The sequence below is a fragment of the Xenopus laevis genome, chromosome 2L (assembly GCF_017654675.1).
Source record: "Xenopus laevis strain J_2021 chromosome 2L, Xenopus_laevis_v10.1, whole genome shotgun sequence".
Classification (NCBI taxonomy): Eukaryota; Metazoa; Chordata; class Amphibia; order Anura; family Pipidae; genus Xenopus; species Xenopus laevis.
In genome coordinates, this window is record NC_054373.1 from 115,141,926 (window position 1) to 115,162,222 (window position 20,297).

The 20,297-nt window shown below is 39.0% G+C and overlaps 1 protein-coding gene across 1 annotated transcript in view; it reads left to right on the forward strand.

Moving 5' to 3' along the window:
• Nucleotides 1-1,050: 1,050 nt before the first annotated feature.
• The window catches only part of il18r1.1.L (interleukin 18 receptor 1, gene 1 L homeolog), a 28,631-nt gene continuing 9,384 nt past the window's right edge, over nucleotides 1,051-20,297 (forward strand). Inside the window, exons 1-4 of the mRNA XM_018247077.2 lie at nucleotides 1,051-3,251; nucleotides 5,882-6,131; nucleotides 11,360-11,534; nucleotides 13,546-13,693. Of these exons, the coding sequence (XP_018102566.1) occupies nucleotides 3,194-3,251; nucleotides 5,882-6,131; nucleotides 11,360-11,534; nucleotides 13,546-13,693 (631 nt within the window). The 5' untranslated portion in view covers nucleotides 1,051-3,193. The remainder of the gene's footprint in view (nucleotides 3,252-5,881; nucleotides 6,132-11,359; nucleotides 11,535-13,545; nucleotides 13,694-20,297) is intronic.

A 20,297-nucleotide genomic window follows, 5' to 3' on the forward strand; every position in this document is an offset into this window, starting at 1 on the left:
TGCGTCAGGTGATGTTGGTCAGTGACCTGTTGGAATAAATCACCTTTTTATCTAACCGGAGTGCCGCCTTTTCATCTTTTGAGCTACTTATACCAGTAAGCAACACGGAGCGATCTTCTTCCTGCTTTCTCTTTCTTCGTGCGGTTGCACATGCACAGTAGAATTTACAAAAAATATGGCTATTTCTTTCTACTGTGCATGAGTTTTCCAGGGAAATTTGAAGAAAGAAGAAGCCGGAAGAAAATCTCTTCGTGGTGCTCACTAGAAAAACAATGTAATTTTTCCTACCGTACACCTGTAGTTCACCAGTCCTGCAAATCCTGATCCTGATGAAGGGAGGGTGTTCCCCCCTGAAACATTGAATGTTTGGTGGCTTAATAAAAGGGGATACTCCCCGACTGCATTAACTAGAGTGTGTGCGGATCCGTTTCTATACGTATGCTCACTAGAAAAACCCAGACCAGAGCAGTTTTCTGCTCATAGGAGCACCGGCCCGGGGTTTTAGGTAAGTAAATACAATCACTTGGGAGTGCCTAACATTTGGCACCGACAAGTGCTAACATACTTTCCTTCTCCTTTAAAAGGATTCTTTATGATTTTTATGGTGTAGTTTTCTAAATTAAACTGTTTACACTGCAAATCATACCTTATAAAATTTCATTCCTGAACCAATAAGTGTATTTTTTTAGTTAGTAATATTGGTATGTAGGCAGCCATCTCAGGTAATTTTGACTGGTCATGTACTTTCAGAAAGAGCCAGCACTTTAGTTTGGAACTGCTTTCTGACAGGTTTCTCCTACTCAATGTAACTGAAGGTGTCTCAGTGGGACCTGGATTTTTACTATTGAATGCTATTCACCTATCTACCAGGGAGCTGTTATCTTGTGTTAGGGAGCTGCTGTCTGGTTACCTTCCCATTGTTCTGTTGTTAGTCACATGACTGGGGGTTCCTGGGAAACTGACAATATGTCTAGCCCATGTCCGATTTCAAAATTAAATATAATTTTTTTAGATAAATGGATTTCAGTGAAGAAGTCTGCTGAAGCAACACTATTAACTGATGCATTTTGAAAAAAAACTTGTTTTCCCATGACAGTAGACCACACTGAGGTAGACCACAGTAACTGGAAATAACCCAATGATTAAACATTTTAATTTAATCAAATGACACATGATTAGGCAAATGGAAATTGAATTACAAACTAAGATATTTATTAGGATTGCAAGTTAGACCTAATTTGCCAGTTGTAAACTTTGCATCTAGCCAAATAAAAGCCACGGTCTGTTTTTTTTGTGTCACAAAGACGAAGCCTCACTAAGATCAGTTGTCGACCGCCTCAGCTTAGTGACATATAGCATCACTATATATTTTACTTACCTAACATACATCTTAGCCCCTTTAGTTTATAACAGTTCACATCACATTCAGAATTCTATAGTTAGTCGACATAGAATGTGTAAAATTACATTAGACATTGGTGTCCCATGATATGAAATCACTATCCATATGCATTCCTATAAAAGAAGTAATTGAGACTATGGGAAAGCCTATAAAGAGATACCACCATAGATATACAAATGTATCTCAACCCATACCTACTTCAAGTCATAAGTGTAACTTTTACAGGCAAAAACAAGGGTTCGCCAGTATCTCCCATTATGGTTATCCTTTACATGAAGGACAAAGAAAGGAAAACCTTAAACATATTCAAGGGATCTGCATCTAGTCACAGGTTCAGATATGTAAATGACAATTTTGTCAAATATTTGAAGGACGAGTTCAGAATATAGGAAAGAGAATGAACTGGCCTATTTGGACAGTGAGAGACAGCAACCTGAAAAATTAAGTATTAATGAACCCTATTCATATTGATCAATATGTTCTGTAGGTCAGACTGGCCCAGCGGGACGCCGGGAAAAAATACGGTAGGCCCCTGGTTCTTACGGGCCTTCCCGGCCCAGACACACGCAACAACAATCCTTCCTGCCAGGGCTGCCCAGAAAATACAGGGGTGGCCTGGCGGGTCTGAAGGGGGGCCCTGTACAGCAGCCCCGGGGGTCTCTGGGCCCCCAAGTCCGACCCTGGTTCTGTTTGACTCCTACCAACCACTGCAATATAAACAGGGATTATCTGAAACTGGGGTAAACCACACATTAACATATTTTAAAAATCACTCTTTTCTTGTCAGATCTGCACCATTCTGACAGCACTAGTTTTTCCTAGTTCATGAACCAGGGTTCTTTGCTCTGGAGGAAACATGGTATGATTACTCTTTACAAATGCATTACAGGACAGTATAGAAAGATAGAAGGTGGATCATTTTCATATTAACATTAACGAGATTGCAACAATAATAAGCTGCAAAAATTATACCACCCCTTTAGACTTGAGGAACTGAACTCTCACTTGAAGCAGAGCAAATGGTTCGTCATGGTGAAGGCAGTGTGGTTGTGGAATGTCATGCGGGATTATTTTTTGACATATCCTGGACTTCACTTCTCATGAGCTATGTGTGTATAAATACAGTATGTGCTGGGAATCATTTGGAGGTGCTGAACATGATGGAATACTATCCTTTTTGGAAACAAATAACTGTGTCATTATATTTCATTAAGTTTTCCTAAAATACAAATCTAGCTGAAATATTATTATTACTATTATAATAAAAGCTACTTAACTTGTACCAAAAAGTTAGCTGCTGTAATTCTAATTCTACCAAGGTTTGACTGGGGGTGAATACTTGTGAAAACTGTAAATGCCTGCTTTTTTTTGTTTGATGAAACTTTGTGTCAGGTTGTATAAAATGTGGACAATTCAAATGGATGGGGTGGGAATATATATGCAAAGCACTGCATTACCAGCTTTATAGTGTGCTTGTCTGTTTTAGTTAGCAAACACAGGAAAGGAAATAACTGCTTTTACATAATCTTCATTACTTAAATTAGAAAAACCCTTTTCTTGTGATAAGCTGAGATCCTGAAACGGATTTCATGGTACAGGAAGTGTCAACATTTCTAATCTCTTAAAAATGTCTCAAACCACCCTCGTCAAAAGATACATTTCTGAAGAATGACTCGATCGAGAGTGAACTAAACACGGTCAATAACATACAGTAGCTCCTCAAGAGTGATCTGACCAAAACAGTTGCTGCTCCATCGGGGTAAAAATTGTATTTTTATCAACATTTGCAACATGTCTCGAGGAGGAACAACGTTTTCCTTTCTGATGATTGTTTGTTATTTAAGAACAGGTAAGGGATACACTTCATTTCAGTCTCTCTTATTAACCACACCATTTGGAAAATGATGAGTTGACTGCATAACTTATGTTCTTATTTAGAATGCACAAGTATTGATCATTTTGGTCTATACAGGACTTAGTTGATGCTGCTGCTCTTCTTTGTTTATCCGACACACATGGCACAATATTTATTTTCAGTTTTCATTCATGATGTTCTTCATGGCACTCCAGTTCAAACTCAACCAACTGTGCAATAGCCAATCAGACAGCATGTAGCTTTAATTAATCTAGAAGAGGCATGGGAAAGGTCTTCTAAAGTGTTTTTTTCAACTGCGACTGACAGGATACTAAAAACCTCAAAAATGATAACAATGTCTAACGTCTACAGCACTTGATCAAAGAAACCCCTATTTTGAATCGTATTCAGATTCAGAGTCTTACTCAGAAGACACCTTTTTGAGACTTATTCAGATTTTCCCTGCAGGGTTATTGAGATGTTTGCATTTTTCTATCATGCACAGAAACTTTAAAGGGGAACTATTGTGAAAATGAAAATTTAATCTAAACTTCCTCATACTTAAGTGAGAAACTTTCTAAATACAATCAATTAAAAATTCTGTATTGTCTGAAATAATCAAGTTTATCTTCACTATTCCTCTCAGCATCTGTTTCTTCTCATTCCGTCTTCATTCAGCAGTTGGGTGTCAGATGAATGATCCAATATATCTTATAGGGGGGCTCCCTTTCCTAGCAGATGAATTGGTGCTCACTCAAATAACTGATTAGAGTACAAACAAAATATAACAAAATAACTGTCTTTTGCACAAATCCTGCATGTAGAGAGACAGGATTACTGTTGATTTTAATAGAGTGAGCTCTAATACATCTTCTAGGCAAAAGGAGATATATTGGATCATTCATCTGACACCCAACTCCTGAATGAAGACAGAATGAGGAGAAACAGATGCTGAGATTGGAATAGTGAAGATAAACTTGATTATTTCAGAAATGGTACATCATTTTTAATTGATTGTATTTAGAACGTTTTTTTATTTCAGCACGATGAAGCTAATATTAAATGTTTATTTTCGTAATAGTTCCCCTTTAAGAAAGGGTTGGCTTTTGGGTAAATGTCACCATGTAATGCAGTGGGTGCCCCTAAAAAAAATTATATTATATTTTATTTTGAGGCCTATGACACATTCAAAATGTCAATAATATTCTGTGCCATCTATTATTCACATACATTGAAATCACTGGTTATAATATGAATGAGGTTGCTTAGGAGGTGTTTACAGAAATACTATTTGTGACCATAATGTAACCAGCAACCCAACACTTTAGGGAACAGCAAAAGGGTTGACTTTCATTTTTGTTTATTTAGTATGGCTTTATCCTGCACCATTTTCTGACTGGATTTTTGTTGTAATTTGTGCACGTCATGATTGGTTATTTCCCTACCATAGTGCATTGTATTTAGGATGTTGGCAGCACAGTGGCTCAGTTGTTGGCTCTTCTGCCTTGCAGATCCTGAGCTTGATTTGACCTGGGTTCAGGAGCGCTGAGTTGAAAAACTTAAGACCGGTCTCACTTAAGAGCCTAGTTTACAAATCTGTTTAGGTTAGTATGTGTATGTGACAGCAGTCAGTATGTGACAGCAGTCAGTATGTGACAGCAGACAGTATGTGACAGCAGACAGTATGTGACAGTAGTCACTGCTTCTTGAGTTTAACATGTCTTTACAGATTGTTGGGAATCAGGCTCTAACTGTTACCCTCAATGATATGACCACAACCATACTTCTAAGTAGTGCACCATAAGCAAAACCTGCTCAAAACTTGGTTTTTGCTACTTTAGTTACACCTTCTTTATGACACCACATTTTCAGCAGTCCTGCAGTTATGTACCAAAGGTTAGATAGGTTAAAGGCTATCTTATCCAACGTATGATATTCCAAATAGTGATAATTAAAAATAAGCCCATTTTAGAGGTACAGCAGTGTGCAGGAAAACAAAGGTGAAGCAGTATGTGTGCTAAAAGAGAAGTGCAAATAATATGAAGGGAACATAAGGCAATTTGGGAAATTCACATAAGTAGTGTTTGGAAAATAAATGTTAATTTATGCCATGCTGCAAAAATATGGTGGTAAATAACAAAAGATCAGTTATGATTTTGACATGAATGTTGTATTTTTTGGTAGGAGAAAAAGGAGACAGGAGATAAAACACTGACAATGAAGTGGAAGACAGACTGATACAAAAATAAGTGAAAAGAGGCAGTGGGGATATATCTCACTGTATTCAGGGAGGAGATGTTGCAGTGGCAGAAGATACACCATTGCTTCAGAGGGAAACTGGTGTTCCACATCCATATGCCTACATAGCAGGTTTCCATGGGAGAAAAAAAAATCGCTACTAGAGAGAAGACAGTGGCAAAGGTTTAACACACTTTTCACAATGACACAGAATGTCCGTCTATACAAACACATATACATACATGTACCTGATAAACCTTGTGGCGTCAGCATTCAGGACAAGAACCCAGCATTCAATGGTTGCTTAGTTCTTACCAGAAAGAATAATACATTTTTCCTTTCTGTCTTGTAAATGCTTAATTTTCCCATCTCTATACTCTCACCAGTTAACAGTCAAGCCACAAAATGTGCAGTTGATGAGGAGCATTACGTCCTGCAATGTCTGTGGAGAAAGCCTGCATTAGTTGACAACATGCTGAAAAATAATGAAAGCTCTATCTCCTGGCACAGAGTCCAATCAGACACGGATGTTAAGATAACTGCAGACAACACTTCCAGGATTGTTTCAAAAGGGCATAAACTTCAGTTCTGGCCAGTATATCTTAATGATTCTGGAGATTATTATTGCTTAATCCAGTACGTAAGCATGGCATGACAATTTACTTTTATTATCATATTATAGCATTAAGAACCTAATTTACTACAATGTTGTATCTGGTGGACCAATGTTAGGCTCTTGCATCCACTCTTTCTTTCAACTCGCATCTGTGCTTTTTGCTTCTGAAAATCCATGCAGCTTGAGTGGGATTTACAAATAGGTGCAAGTTCTGCATCTTTACAGATATGGGACCTGTTATCCAGAAAGCTTCAGGACCTGGGGTTTTTCAAATAAGGGATCTTTCTGTAATTTGGATTTCCATAGTTTAAGTCTAGTTAAAAATAGTTTAAATATTTCATAAGCCCAATAGCATTGTTTTACCTCTAACAAGGATGGTTTGTTTCCTAGTTGGGATTAAGCTGAAAAAGCAAACCATTTCTAAAAATTATAATTATTTGGAGCCCATATCTGCATTTACTCATTGCTTGCAAATAGGGGTGGGAGCAAAATTGTGTATGCATTTGTAAAAAAGCTGGAGTTCTGGGGAAAAACTCCTACATTGTGAGAAAAATACTAAATGACCAAAATAATTTCTCAAAGAAATATTCTTGCTGACCATTTCCTTTTATTCCCATTATTTTGAATTTGCATTGTTTGTGCAGCTCTTGCAATTCATAGATAGTAATTTGTCTGCAACAGCATTTTGTGAGTTCTGAATCATAATACGCTCTTCCTGTTTCTGTAGTAATTGGGCAATATTTGCCATTTATGCAGTCAAGGAGTATTTTTTCAAGGATTTCAGTATGTGCTTTCATTTTGTGTAAAGATTTTACCAAATCCTTGAGAGAGAGAGAGAGAGAGAGAGAGAGAGAGAGAGAGAGAGAGAGAGAGAGAGAGAGAGAGAGAGTGAGAGTTTGTGTGTGTGTGTGTCATCGATGATAGTCAACATGTATCGCTCTATCGATTACAACTCCCAACACCCTGAGATGGTCAATGGATAATACAAGAAGCGTAATGTTGTAAACCAACTTGAAATTGACCTTTTCAAAGGCCAACGGAACAGGTCTTTTCTAATGGTGTTCTTCAGATGACTAAAAAGCACCAGTGACTGTTTCCTACAGCTCCCATGGCTTGCATGGGAAAGACATTGACACAAGTCAATGGCAGGAGTAATGGATGCTTTCCAGCCAACAAAAATATGTGTGCTGAAATTTGTTGTGTGCAGGGACTCTGCTTTACTTCATCTGTGCTATTTTAATGTGAAAGTTCACAAATCATATGGGCTCTGACAATCCCAGGGATTACCTCAAAGACACTGGAACATACCACAATGCATTCGTTTTCATCACAAGAATCATGAAATGTCTTCAGTCACAGACACAGGCACCTTCTCAGACACCGTCATCCTCTAGACACAGTACTGTCTTCTTCTCTACATCCACAGAGACCAGAGAAACTTCCTTTCTTATTTCAGGTAGCCCCCTATGCTGTGCAGCCAAGTCTCTTAAAAGTGCAATGGCACTGTATTCAGTTGCAGCATAAAGCAGATCTTTCACTGCCAGGTTAAAGTCAATGCCTCCAGATGATGGCAGTAAGTAAATTTACTTTATGTTGCTTTAAATTAAAGAAAAAACACTTTAGAGAGGTTCATTTCATTATCTTTATTGCAGAACAATGAAAATACACTGTAATCCACAACATACAACTTCTAGCTAAAAACTAACACAGAACTCCTACTCACCGACAAATGAGGGGAACTAAATAAATACAAAGGAAAGCAAAGACAGGACATCAATTGGGCATTGGCTTAAAACTAAACCAGTTACAGTAAAAAAAAGTTATAGTAAAATAATGTATCATACAAGGACACTATACTTAATTACTAATAATTTTTTTTTTATAAGACTGTGAGCTAAGAACATGAATGATTAAATATTCATACCTCCCAACTGTCCCGCAGGCAGAGTCGGGCCAACCCGGTCAGGCGCCGGCTCAGTGCGTACGAAACGCTGCATGTGTGAAACTGTGCTCCAGGGCGCATGCTCATAGCTTCGCTCCAGCACGCATGCGCGAAATTGCGTGCGCACATGCGCAGAAGCGGAAGATACACGAAAAGATACACGTGGCAGTCTGGGAGAGACGGGACACGGGGTAGGCGACAGAGCAGGTACGTGCCTGGTGCCCCCCCCAGCTTTGCGCCCTAGGCACGTGCCTACTCTGCCTACCCCTAGTTCCGGCCCTGCCCGCAGGACAGTCCTGATTTTGACTTGCAGTCACGGATTATTACTGAAATGCCCCGACTTTCTCTTTGATCTTCTGCGCTGAACAGCCAAAAAAAGATACAAAGGGGAAAATGTATTAAAAGTCGCAAAGAGCAAAACTTTGCAAATAAAAATTTACCTGTCGCATTGTAATGTTTTTCGTTAGCTTTTATTGCATTGCAAATTTTAATTGTGCACTGCAAACCTTTAACACCTGCTTTGGAGTTTGGTTTTATATTTTGGGGCAAAAAACATTTTGCGATTGTGAAATTTTATTACATACACTGTGAACGTTTACAAAAGCAGTTTGGTAGCAAACTTTGCATTGAGGTCTAAATCAGTCAAAAATGGCACAAACATGGTTGCTAACATTCGCAAGAGTCTTTGCAAACTTTTGGCAGTGAGCCCAGAATATGTGGCAGCTGCACTTAGATACATTTGTAACAATTTAAGATAAGAAAAGAAACAACTGTAAAAATTTAAGATAAGCAGGTTTCTTGGGGAAACTTTGATTTGCAGCTTAAAGGGCAATTCACCTTCATTAGCAAACTGTAATAACACATAAAACATGACCCTAACCCCCTCCCCACCAAATTATGTAAAATTTATGTGGTATTTAGGAGGAGTGGCCATAAAATGGGCATGGTTAAAAATAATTTTGCCGCAGCAAATCTTGTTGTCCCTCTTTCTATTTTACAAATGTTTAGAGATAGGGATATATAAGCCTAGTTGGTCAGCAGAGTAGCCTGAGTAAACTGCCAGGGACCTTGTAAAAAACAGTTTTTACATACCTCAGGTTTATCTGGTTCTTAGCATATCTTCTAAATCTAGAGTATAGAATTACAAAAATTGTCAGTGTTGATTAAACAGCAGTGAATGTTTTGTTTCTGGATATCTCCTGAATCTACATAATCTGTCTGCTCAGTCACACATGCTGCCTCCTACTGTTTCTAACAGGGGAGGATGAATGTCAGGCCCCTAGGCTATACTTTCCACAGGCCTCCCTTCTAGGCTACTTCCACTGCCAACAGTTTAGAAATACACAACAATTATTCACAGTCACGGGTGCACCTGATGACACAAGGGGTCCCTGATCTAGGTTTTTTTTAAAAAATATTTGTGTGTTTAAATATCTATTTTTAATCTGCGCTGCTGGGCCTGGGCCTGGGTCCGGTTAGGGTGCTTGGTCGGTACCTGCTCGGAGAAGGTTTAGCCAGACAAGGAAAAGCGTGTGCATGGCTTATTGCCCAGTCCTCTTAAATGTGTGGGGTTCGGCAACCATTTACCCTGCAGGACCCAGGTCCAGCAGCGCAAATAAAAATGAATTTTTTAAAGAACAGCTAGATGGGCCCATCAGCTATAGCCTAAGGTAGCCTATTCTTTAATTCACCCCTGGGGGCAAATTCACTAAAGTGCAAAGTGGCTAACGCTATGCGAATTCGCCAGCGTGACGTCATTTCGTTATTTCGCCGATTTCCTAACGGGCGCTGACATAAATTCGCTAGCGAAGTGGACCTACTGTAGCGCTACTTCGCACCGTTACGCCAGGTGAAGTTGCGCTAAGGCGAATGGAACGTAACTACCCTAATTCACTAACTTGCACATTTTACTGAACGTTACCTCTTGCGCCAGACTTGCCTTCGCCACCTCAGACCAGGCGAAGTGCAATAGAGTAGAGTAGATAGGGCTTGCTTCAAAAAAAGTTTAAATTTTTTCTAAGTCCCAAAAAACACTGGCGTCTTTTCCTTTTTTAAGGGTGATAGGCTGAAAAAGATCATACATTTTTTTGGGGGTGCCCTCCTTCCGCCCTACATTTCCTAACATATGGCACCTAAACTATACAGTGGGCACATGTATAGGGCAATATAACAACTCTATTTTATTTTATGAAGCTTTCCCAGGCTTGTGTAGTGTAATGTATTTGCTGCTACATATACGTCCATTGTACTTTAACTTGGCCCCGTATGCAAATTAGGCATCGCTAGCGTAACTTCGCTTTGCTTGACAGATTAACGCTAGCGCAAATTCGCTACCGTTCGCCTCCCTGAGCGCAACTTCGGATTTTAGTGAATTAGCGGCGCCCTGGCGAAACTTTGCCTGGCGAAGTGCGGCGAAGCCTGCGCTAGCGCAACTCTGCAGGTTAGTGAATTTGCCCACTGGTCTCTACAAACCCTAACTTTTTTTTTTTTACATTTTTCAAATTTAAAAAATAATTCTCACCACCTTTCCTATTCCCATTACCAGAACTTGTATAAAGCTGCACTAAATCCTTATAATTCCTTCTATGTTCATAAATCCAAATCTTCTATGTTCAGACTTTCCCCAATATTTAGTCTTCACGCAAATATTCCAAATATTATCCTTCAGAAAGGGTTATTGTCCTTTTCCTACATCACTACTGGGTCTTTCAAAACCTAATCAGGAGTTTTCCTTCCATTTTCCAAATTACCAAATCTGTTTACACCTGTGTCTTGTCATTGTCTTTATTCCTTTCTTACCCCCTTATATCAGTCTATACTTAAATGTGCCATGTATGAGGGGTGAAGGCATGGAGACATGTGACTGTTTGATGGAAAGGGAAAGTTAGTTCCAAAGAATGAGACATCTCATAAGGTTGATTGTAAAGAAATAATGATTGAGGAGATGAGAAGACTTCTTCTAGAGAAGGAAGGTTGTGACTAGGGGAACACAGATAAAAGAAATGACATAAGGGTATACATCATTGCTGAAGACGTTGTAAGCCAATTCAACACATTTTGAAACATATTCAATATAACAAGCAGCCAGTAGCACACAAAAATGGGCAATAATTGTGAACCAGAAGGATAGATAAATAAGTCTGGGTTGGTATTCATTTTGGATTGCTATGTCTATGCAAGTGCAAAGAGAAGTGCCACATAGTAAAAATAATCCAGTAGGTATCCAGCTGTAGAACAGAAAACATTTGAATTGCTTGTCTGAAAACACTAGCCAACTATGTTATATATTTTCCTTATATCTGACAGAAATATAGAATCCAGAACAATAAGAGTGAAAGTGGTGGAGAAAAGTGAAAAGCAATGTAATACTCCTTGCAGCGACAGTAAGAAAACAAGCATGGGTAGGCATGTAGTAGTCAATTTCTTACCATTTGAACGCTACAAGGATAGTGGAACTAACTACTCTATTTTCGTATATAAGGTATGTAAAAAATGGAAATCTTTTTGATATGTGCTAAATCATTTCTTATGCACAGAGGAGCTGAACTACTCACACGGTGGATGCAGGAGGATTGCAGATGGTTATACAAAGATGCCATACTGTGTATGTTGTAAAAAATAAAGGGGCACATTTACTAAAGGGCGAAGTGGCTAATGCTAGCTAAAATTCGCCAGCGTGATGTCATTTTGCCACTTTGCCGATTTACTAACGGTCCCTGGCGTAAATTTGCTAGCGAAGTGGACATACTCTAGCTCTACTTCGTACCCTTACGCCAGATTAAGTTGTGCCATGGCAAAGGGACATAACTATGCTAATTCACTAACTTGCGTATTTTACTGAACGTTACCTCTTGCACTAGACTTGCCTTCACCATCTCAGACCAGGCGAAGTGCAGAGTAGATAGGGATTGCTTCAAAAAAAGTTGACATTTTTTCTAAGTCCCAAAAACCACTGGCGTCTTTTCTCTTTTTAAGGGTGATAGGCTGAAAAAGATCGTAAATTTTTTTGGGGGTACCCTCCTTCCCCCCTACATTTCCTAACATATGGCACCTTCACTATACAGTGGGCACATGTGTAGGGCAAAATAACAACTCTATTTTATTTTATGAAGCTTTCCCAGGCTTGTGTAGTATAATGTATTTGCTGCTACATATACATCCATTGTACTTTAACTTGGCGCTATGTGCAACTTAGGCATCGCTAGCATAACTTCGCTTTGCTTGACGAATTAACGCTAGTGCAACTTCGCTACCTTTCGCCTCCCTGGGCGCAACTTAGAATTTTAGTGAATTTGAGCAGCCTGGAAACTAAGCCTGGCGAAGTGTGGCGAAGCCGTCGCTAGCGCATTTTCGACGCTTAGTGAATTTGCCCCATTGTGTGTTTAAATAGCATGAACAGCTGTCTAAACACACATTTTGTTCACAATAAACAATACAAGTGTTGCTGGTCCACTCTACAGTGTGCTTCAGCTTATTTACAGGTATGGGACCTGTTATTTAGAATGCTCGGGACCTGGGATTTTCCGGGTAATGGATCTTTCCGTAATTAGAATCTTCATACCTTAAATCTACAAGAAAATCATGTAAACATTAAATAAACCCAATAGGCTGGTTTTGCTTCCAATAGGGATTAATTATATCTTAGTTTGGATCAAGTACAAGCTACTGTTTTATTGTTACAGAAAAAAAGGTCATACTATTTTTGATTATAATGGTGTCTATGGGATGTTCGTTCTGTAATTCGGAACTTTCTGGATAACAGGTTTCCAGATAAGGGATCTGATACCTGTACTATAGAACAGTGGCACCTTCTGGTCAACTATGGAACTGTAACGGTTATACTTTGACACAGGAAGGGAGACTTATCTCCCAACAACTTAGCTGTCTAGAATTTAACTAAGGCCCACTTAGCTGGCCAAACCTCAGAGGCGTATCTAGTAAAAGGGGAAGCTATTTTACCATACCTCCCAACTGTCCCATTTTTAGACAGCTCAACCTGCAGTCCCTCATTTGTACTGGAAAGTCCCGTTTTCCCCTGCCATGAACAGTCAGAAAAATAAACAAAGTTTTTAACTTAATACGCTTTTGGCCGAGAGCCCAGAACAGCTACAGCAGCAGATGAGATACTTTTGTTACAATTTCGATATAAGCAAATAAGTAATTGTAACAATATACGATAACAGGTCCCTTGGGAGAAGTTAGACTCACAGAGGGCAATTCACCGTCATTAGCAAAACTGTAATAACTGAAAAAAAACACAGAAATATGTTCAAACTTTCATAACCTGCCAAATTTCATAAGATTAACATGGTATTTAGGGAGTGTGGCCACAAACATGGGCGTGGTCAAAAAATTCACCACGCTACGTGTAGCAACTTTTTTGCCCCACTTTTTATTTCCAAAATATTGGGAGGTATGATTTAACCAGTCCCCTACATTAGCTTTGTGGTTTTTTTTTCTAATTGAGTTTTTCCTTACTCTTTTATTTACAGAATTGTGATCTATATGCATTCAATGTCAGTCAAATATCATTTGATGCTGTTCAGAAGTCTGATGAAGCAAGTTATACATTTGTTCTTACAATTCCTCATAACGGAAGAACCTACAGCATCTCTCGGAGGATAAATCTAACCGTTGCTGGTAATGAAACCAATAACATTTAATTTCTTTTATAAACAGATGTAAAACTTGTATATTCAGTGTTGGACTGGACCGCCGGGTGGGCCCTGGCTCTTGTGGGCCACGCTGGCCAAGACCCGCTCCCTGCCTTTGCTGCCGTGATCTCCGGCTCTGGTCGCGGCAAAATGAGGTATGCGTCTGCACACACATATACGTGTAGGGGTGGGCATGCTGGAGGTGGCTGAGGCAGGGGCCAGAGGGGGATTTGTGGCTCGACTGAGACATCAGCCCTGGTAAGCCCTGGGCCCCCCAGTCTGACCCTGTGTATATTGAAAAGTATTACAAAGATAGGTGCAATAACAGGGGCAGAACGCAGCCATTTTTGCATCCTGCATTCAGGATGTACCATAAATATCTGGTGTATTATAATTCCCTCCCACAACAGTGTTTAAGTGGGGTATTAGTGCTGAACTATACACCTCAGTATTGAGAAACTTTATCTGTCAAATATAGCACAGTCTACATGAATTAAGGATATATAATACTGGCTCATCTGCTGCACCATCTATCCTTGCCACAGAATTATATATATATATATATATTTTAGTGGGCGTCTGTTGCTGAACAATACAGCATAATGTTAATGAATTGATAATGTTTTCACTTTTTTTACTTGAAGTGTTTTATTTTCAAATGGAATATAAGTATAAAGCCTCAAGTATGGCATACAGTATAAATTATTGTTGTAATTAAGGAAAAGAGAAGGTGAAGAAAAGAAATAGGAAAAGTGACAAGAAAGGAGAGAGAAAATTAGTCACCCGCTCGTTACTTCACAAATAGACAAACGTGGTCAATTCTACCCAACGAAATACACTTATTAAAAACAAACAAGTCCTATCGTTACATAGTTTATTCATGGCACTGGCAGCCAGACTGCAGAAAAGGGATCCACAGCACCTTGTGCTGGAGCCATCCGTTGTTCTATAGTATATATTGTATACATTTTGTTCAAAGGGGTCCATTTACTAAAGCGCGGAAAATTTGACCATATCTTTCAGCATGTTTTCACTGGAAATATTTTTCCGCCAAAATATTTGCAGCGACTAAGTTTACTAAACCTGGTTGCGCTCAGAAGTCATTGCGATCACTTGCGTTTACTACGTTAAGGAACTAGCTTACGGTAACGGTAATTTTAGCGGGTTGCGAATTTTCTGGCGACAAATTAAGTTTGCAAATATTTATGCTATAAAATAGTCTTGTTTTATGGTGGTTATTATGGCAATTTTTACTGTGACATTTATGGCCAGGAATGCATCTTCAAAACTCATAAACTTTTATTGACTGCTGATTATACCATCCAATAACATTACCAGATTAACACCAATCAAACATGTCTGCATCATATAAACCCTTCTTCCAATAGAATCATATGAACAAGAAATCATACCAGTCAATCTCTTTGCTTCATATAAATACATAGTTTAATGTAGCCAATCACAATGAAACCGAACCCCCTGCCAAAAGGATCATAAAGTTGCAGAAATCAAATATATATAAAAAATATATACAGCCACTGCCAATAATACACCACTGAGCTGAAACTGCTGCTTATGCAGCAGATAGAACCAGAAGCCAAAACATCCCGTCAGCAACCATTACTTGCCATCCAGATTTTATCCCAGCGATGTCCTTGCAATCAAGTCCTGTTTCCAGATAGTACAATATTTATTCAGTGACTTCAGTGTCAGTGATAACATCTGACTATGAAGTATAACGCTATAAAGAAAATGAATTAATTACTGGGGAGGGCAGACTTCAAAGGTAGTCGGATTTGTTGGTGAACTGTTACTGTTGAGATAGTGATACACAGCACCATTATGGATTTGGAATAAATTGCCAAACTGATTCATTCTGAATATGAATTTGTCCCTAAGTGTAAGGGACAATGTAGGATGTTTGCTGTTTTTGAGAACAATATTTTCAACATTTTTACTATTTATCTCATGGTATGAAGTAGATTGGCCAGTCACCAATTGAAAGAAGTGTTAATTTAATGTAAATATTAAAGGGTTCAAAATTTCAACAAAACCAGATGGGACTTATCCTCCAATAGTATGGGCCCAATTATTTGCAAAATACACACATAATCGTATTAAGGAGTAAAGATAAAAGGCAATATTTATTTAACTACCATGCCACAGATACTTAAAACCATTTAAAATAAATAAAAAACAGCGCTGCGCTGGGTTCAGGGATCCCTTTAACCCCAAATAACCACTTATAAAGAGGACTCCTCTATGTAGGATTTGGTGGAAATTTGATTATGTCTAGGTGGCTCAACAGCCAGTATTCCAATCAAGCGTTAGTAGATACACATGTAAATCCAATTGTTCATGTGAGGGAACGAAAGTGCATCCTTATAATTCACATCCGCAAGATATTGCAGAGAAGAAAATCCTGGTTATATAACACTGAATAGCGTGCTGCAGCTTAGTGAAGGTTACTATCTCCCGCGGGTACAATAGTCCCCGTGATGGTTTGCGGTGCAAAGCCAGTATATCAGGTTTAATGTCTTTGCGGGTAACTGGATTTGCCAATGTCTACTGTCCCATCCATATATTTACAGCCGCCTATTGCTCTCAGTGGCCAGCTGAGAGGTTGCGGCTTCGTGATACTGCGATCACTGACAGTCACCGTATTGTGCCAGCCCAGGTGTAACAGTTATCCCGGCTATCACCAGACCCGAAAATAAAGGTATACAGACCACGTGTCTTTGAGAGTTTTTCACCCGATAATTTCCGCGTTCCATCAACTGGCAGGAGATCTTCTGTCTGCGCACTTAAGTTCCCAAAATAGGGGAGCAGGGTATCCCAAACGACTCAGTGTCAGCGCTGTGCCTCGACAGCTGTTTCGCCACTCAACGTGGCTTTGTCAAGAGACCGAAAGGGTGGATATGACGTCGTTTTATCTTTGCCATCACATGTTCAAAGTGGGTGGTCTTTTGTGTAAGCCGCTTCCCACACATAAGAAGGATATAGTAATATCAATATGAACAATTGTATCATTTTCACTTCCCATAATCGTGGTTATGTAACCCTTTGGTATTATCTCAGTAGAATATATTTAAAGGATCAACCAAATAGGTATCAAATGAGAAGAGAGGACTCGCGGCTTCACTTTTGCTGTGATGGAAACATCAATATCAACTTGTGGCATGGTTACACAATACTATATTTCAAAAATTTGTAAGATTAATCACTATTGCTTATTTTTAACTATCATCCCATTTAATCGATATATAATTATAAACTTATATCAGAATAAGAAATAAGAGAGAAAAAGAGAAAAAAATGAAAAGAAAATCAAAAGGTAGAACTACAACTCTCACCAACACAAAATTTTATTTTTGCATCACAATGTGTTTATATTTAATGGCATCTATTATCTACAACGCCAGGGCGTAGCTATGGGCGCTAAATGCGCACCCAGCTACGCCAACTTATTCCTAGGAGAGTGGGAGCGCCACGTGTTCTCGGCTGAAGAGTACGACGAATATCTGTGCCACATTTTACGGTGGCACAGATATATCGATGATATTATGATCATCTGGCAGGGCCCCGAAAGAAATTAAAGGATTTTGTGTCTAAACTCAATAAAAATAATTTTAATTTAACATTCACCTTAAATTACCACGACTCCAAATTGGAATTTTTGGATATAGAGATTAAAAAGGACAGTTGTGGACAGGTGTCCACTAATCTGTTTCGCAAGAAGACGGCTGGCAACAGCCTCTTACATGCAGAATCGATGCATCCATTGAAATGCATCGAAGGCATACCAAAGGGACAGTATCTTAGATTACGGAGAATCTGTTCTACAGAGGAAGACTTTAAACGGGAAGCTTACCAACTGTACTCAAGATTTAAGGCACGGGGATACAAAACTCGCTGCCTACGTAGAGCCTACCACAATGCCCTATCTCAGAATAGGGAGGACTTATTATACAAGCCCAAACAAAGCGGCACTCCAGGTAATGAAAAGACTAGACTCATTTTGACTTACAGTAATAAAGACCAAGAAGTCCGCTCATTGATTCGGAAACATTGGCACATTTTGTCCAATGATCCCAATATAGGTCAAATGGTAACCACTCACCCTCTTTTTTGTTATAGGAGAAACAATAGCATTGGCGATTTACTAACTCATAGTCATTTCCAGAAACATTCGAAAACAGCGTGTTGCAAAACAGTAGGTAGCTATAAGTGTGGGGCCTGTGAACAGTGTCAATATATGAGGACATCTAGGGATTTTAGCAATGGAAGAGTAAAATACAACATGTATCATTATATATGTTGTACTACGACTTACGTGATCTACATGTTTACTTGCCACTGTGGGAGCAAATACATAGGAAAAACAAAGAGGCCGCTGAAAAGACGCATATATGAACATATGCGAGATATTAATAATTGCAATTTATTGTCATCTATTGCCAAACACATTTATTGCATTCACAATGGCAAACATATGGGGTCTTATTTTCAGGGCATTGACCGTCTGCATAGTGATGTAAGGGGCGGTGACCTAGATAACAGGTTGCTCCAACTAGAGACCAGTTGGATATTTAAGCTTAATACTTATAAGTCAGAGTTCGGACTCAATGGCCAATTGAATTTTCAGGCCTTTATAAATAAATGAAGGAATGGTCATAACAATAGTCCCTTGATTGGCCCCGCTTTTTTAGACTATTTCAAAAAAAAAAAAAAAAAAAAAAAAATAAAAAAAAAAATAAAATTTTGTGTTGGTGAGAGTTGTAGTTCTACCTTTTGATTTTCTTTTCATTTTTTTCTCTTTTTCTCTCTTATTTCTTATTCTGATATAAGTTTATAATTATATATCGATTAAATGGGATGATAGTTAAAAATAAGCAATAGTGATTAATCTTACAAATTTTTGAAATATAGTATTGTGTAACCATGCCACAAGTTGATATTGATGTTTCCATCACAGCAAAAGTGAAGCCGCGAGTCCTCTCTTCTCATTTGATACCTATTTGGTTGATCCTTTAAATATATTCTACTGAGATAATACCAAAGGGTTACATAACCACGATTATGGGAAGTGAAAATGATACAATTGTTCATATTGATATTACTATATCCTTCTTATGTGTGGGAAGCGGCTTACACAAAAGACCACCCACTTTGAACATGTGATGGCAAAGATAAAACGACGTCATATCCACCCTTTCGGTCTCTTGACAAAGCCACGTTGAGTGGCGAAACAGCTGTCGAGGCACAGCGCTGACACTGAGTCGTTTGGGATACCCTGCTCCCCTATTTTGGGAACTTAAGTGCGCAGACAGAAGATCTCCTGCCAGTTGATGGAACGCGGAAATTATCGGGTGAAAAACTCTCAAAGACACGTGGTCTGTATACCTTTATTTTCGGGTCTGGTGATAGCCGGGATAACTGTTACACCTGGGCTGGCACAATACGGTGACTGTCAGTGATCGCAGTATCACGAAGCCGCAACCTCTCAGCTGGCCACTGAGAGCAATAGGCGGCTGTAAATATATGGATGGGACAGTAGACATTGGCAAATCCAGTTACCCGCAAAGACATTAAACCTGATATACTGGCTTTGCACCGCAAACCATCACGGGGACTATTGTACCCGCGGGAGATAGTAACCTTCACTAAGCTGCAGCACGCTATTCAGTGTTATATAACCAGGATTTTCTTCTCTGCAATATCTTGCGGATGTGAATTATAAGGATGCACTTTCGTTCCCTCACATGAACAATTGGATTTACATGTGTATCTACTAACGCTTGATTGGAATACTGGCTGTTGAGCCACCTAGACATAATCAAATTTCCACCAAATCCTACATAGAGGAGTCCTCTTTATAAGTGGTTATTTGGGGTTAAAGGGATCCCTGAACCCAGCGCAGCGCTGTTTTTTATTTATTTTAAATGGTTTTAAGTATCTGTGGCATGGTAGTTAAATAAATATTGCCTTTTATCTTTACTCCTTAATACGATTATGTGTGTATTTTGCAAATAATTGGGCCCATACTATTGGAGGATAAGTCCCATCTGGTTTTGTTGAAATTTTGAAAAGTATATGTGGACACCTCCAATTAGGCCATTTCAAATTGGAGAGACACCTTGCGCAATCAATTTAAGTATATTAAAGGGTTCAGTTGCACTTATATTGCGTCAGTGGAGTAACTTATGTTGCTTTGGTCAGGATGTGCGTCCAGGACCCCTCTGTGTCCCCCCTTCAGATTCACGTACCCCAATCGATACACATACAAGTAAAATCCCCTGAAAGGTGAACTAAACCCTAAAAATGAATATGGCAAGAAATGCCATATTTTATATAATGAACTTATTGCACCGGCCTAAAGTTTCAGCTTCTCAGTAGCAACAATGATCCAGGACTTCAAACTTGTCACAGGGGGGTCACCATCTTGGAAAGTGTCTGTGACATGCTCAGTGGGCTCTGAACAGCTGTTGAGAAGCTAAGCTTAGGGGTCATAGCAAATTATCAAGCAGAAAATGAGGTTGGCCTATAATATAAGCTGATGGTACAGGGCTGATTATTAAATTCTGATGCTA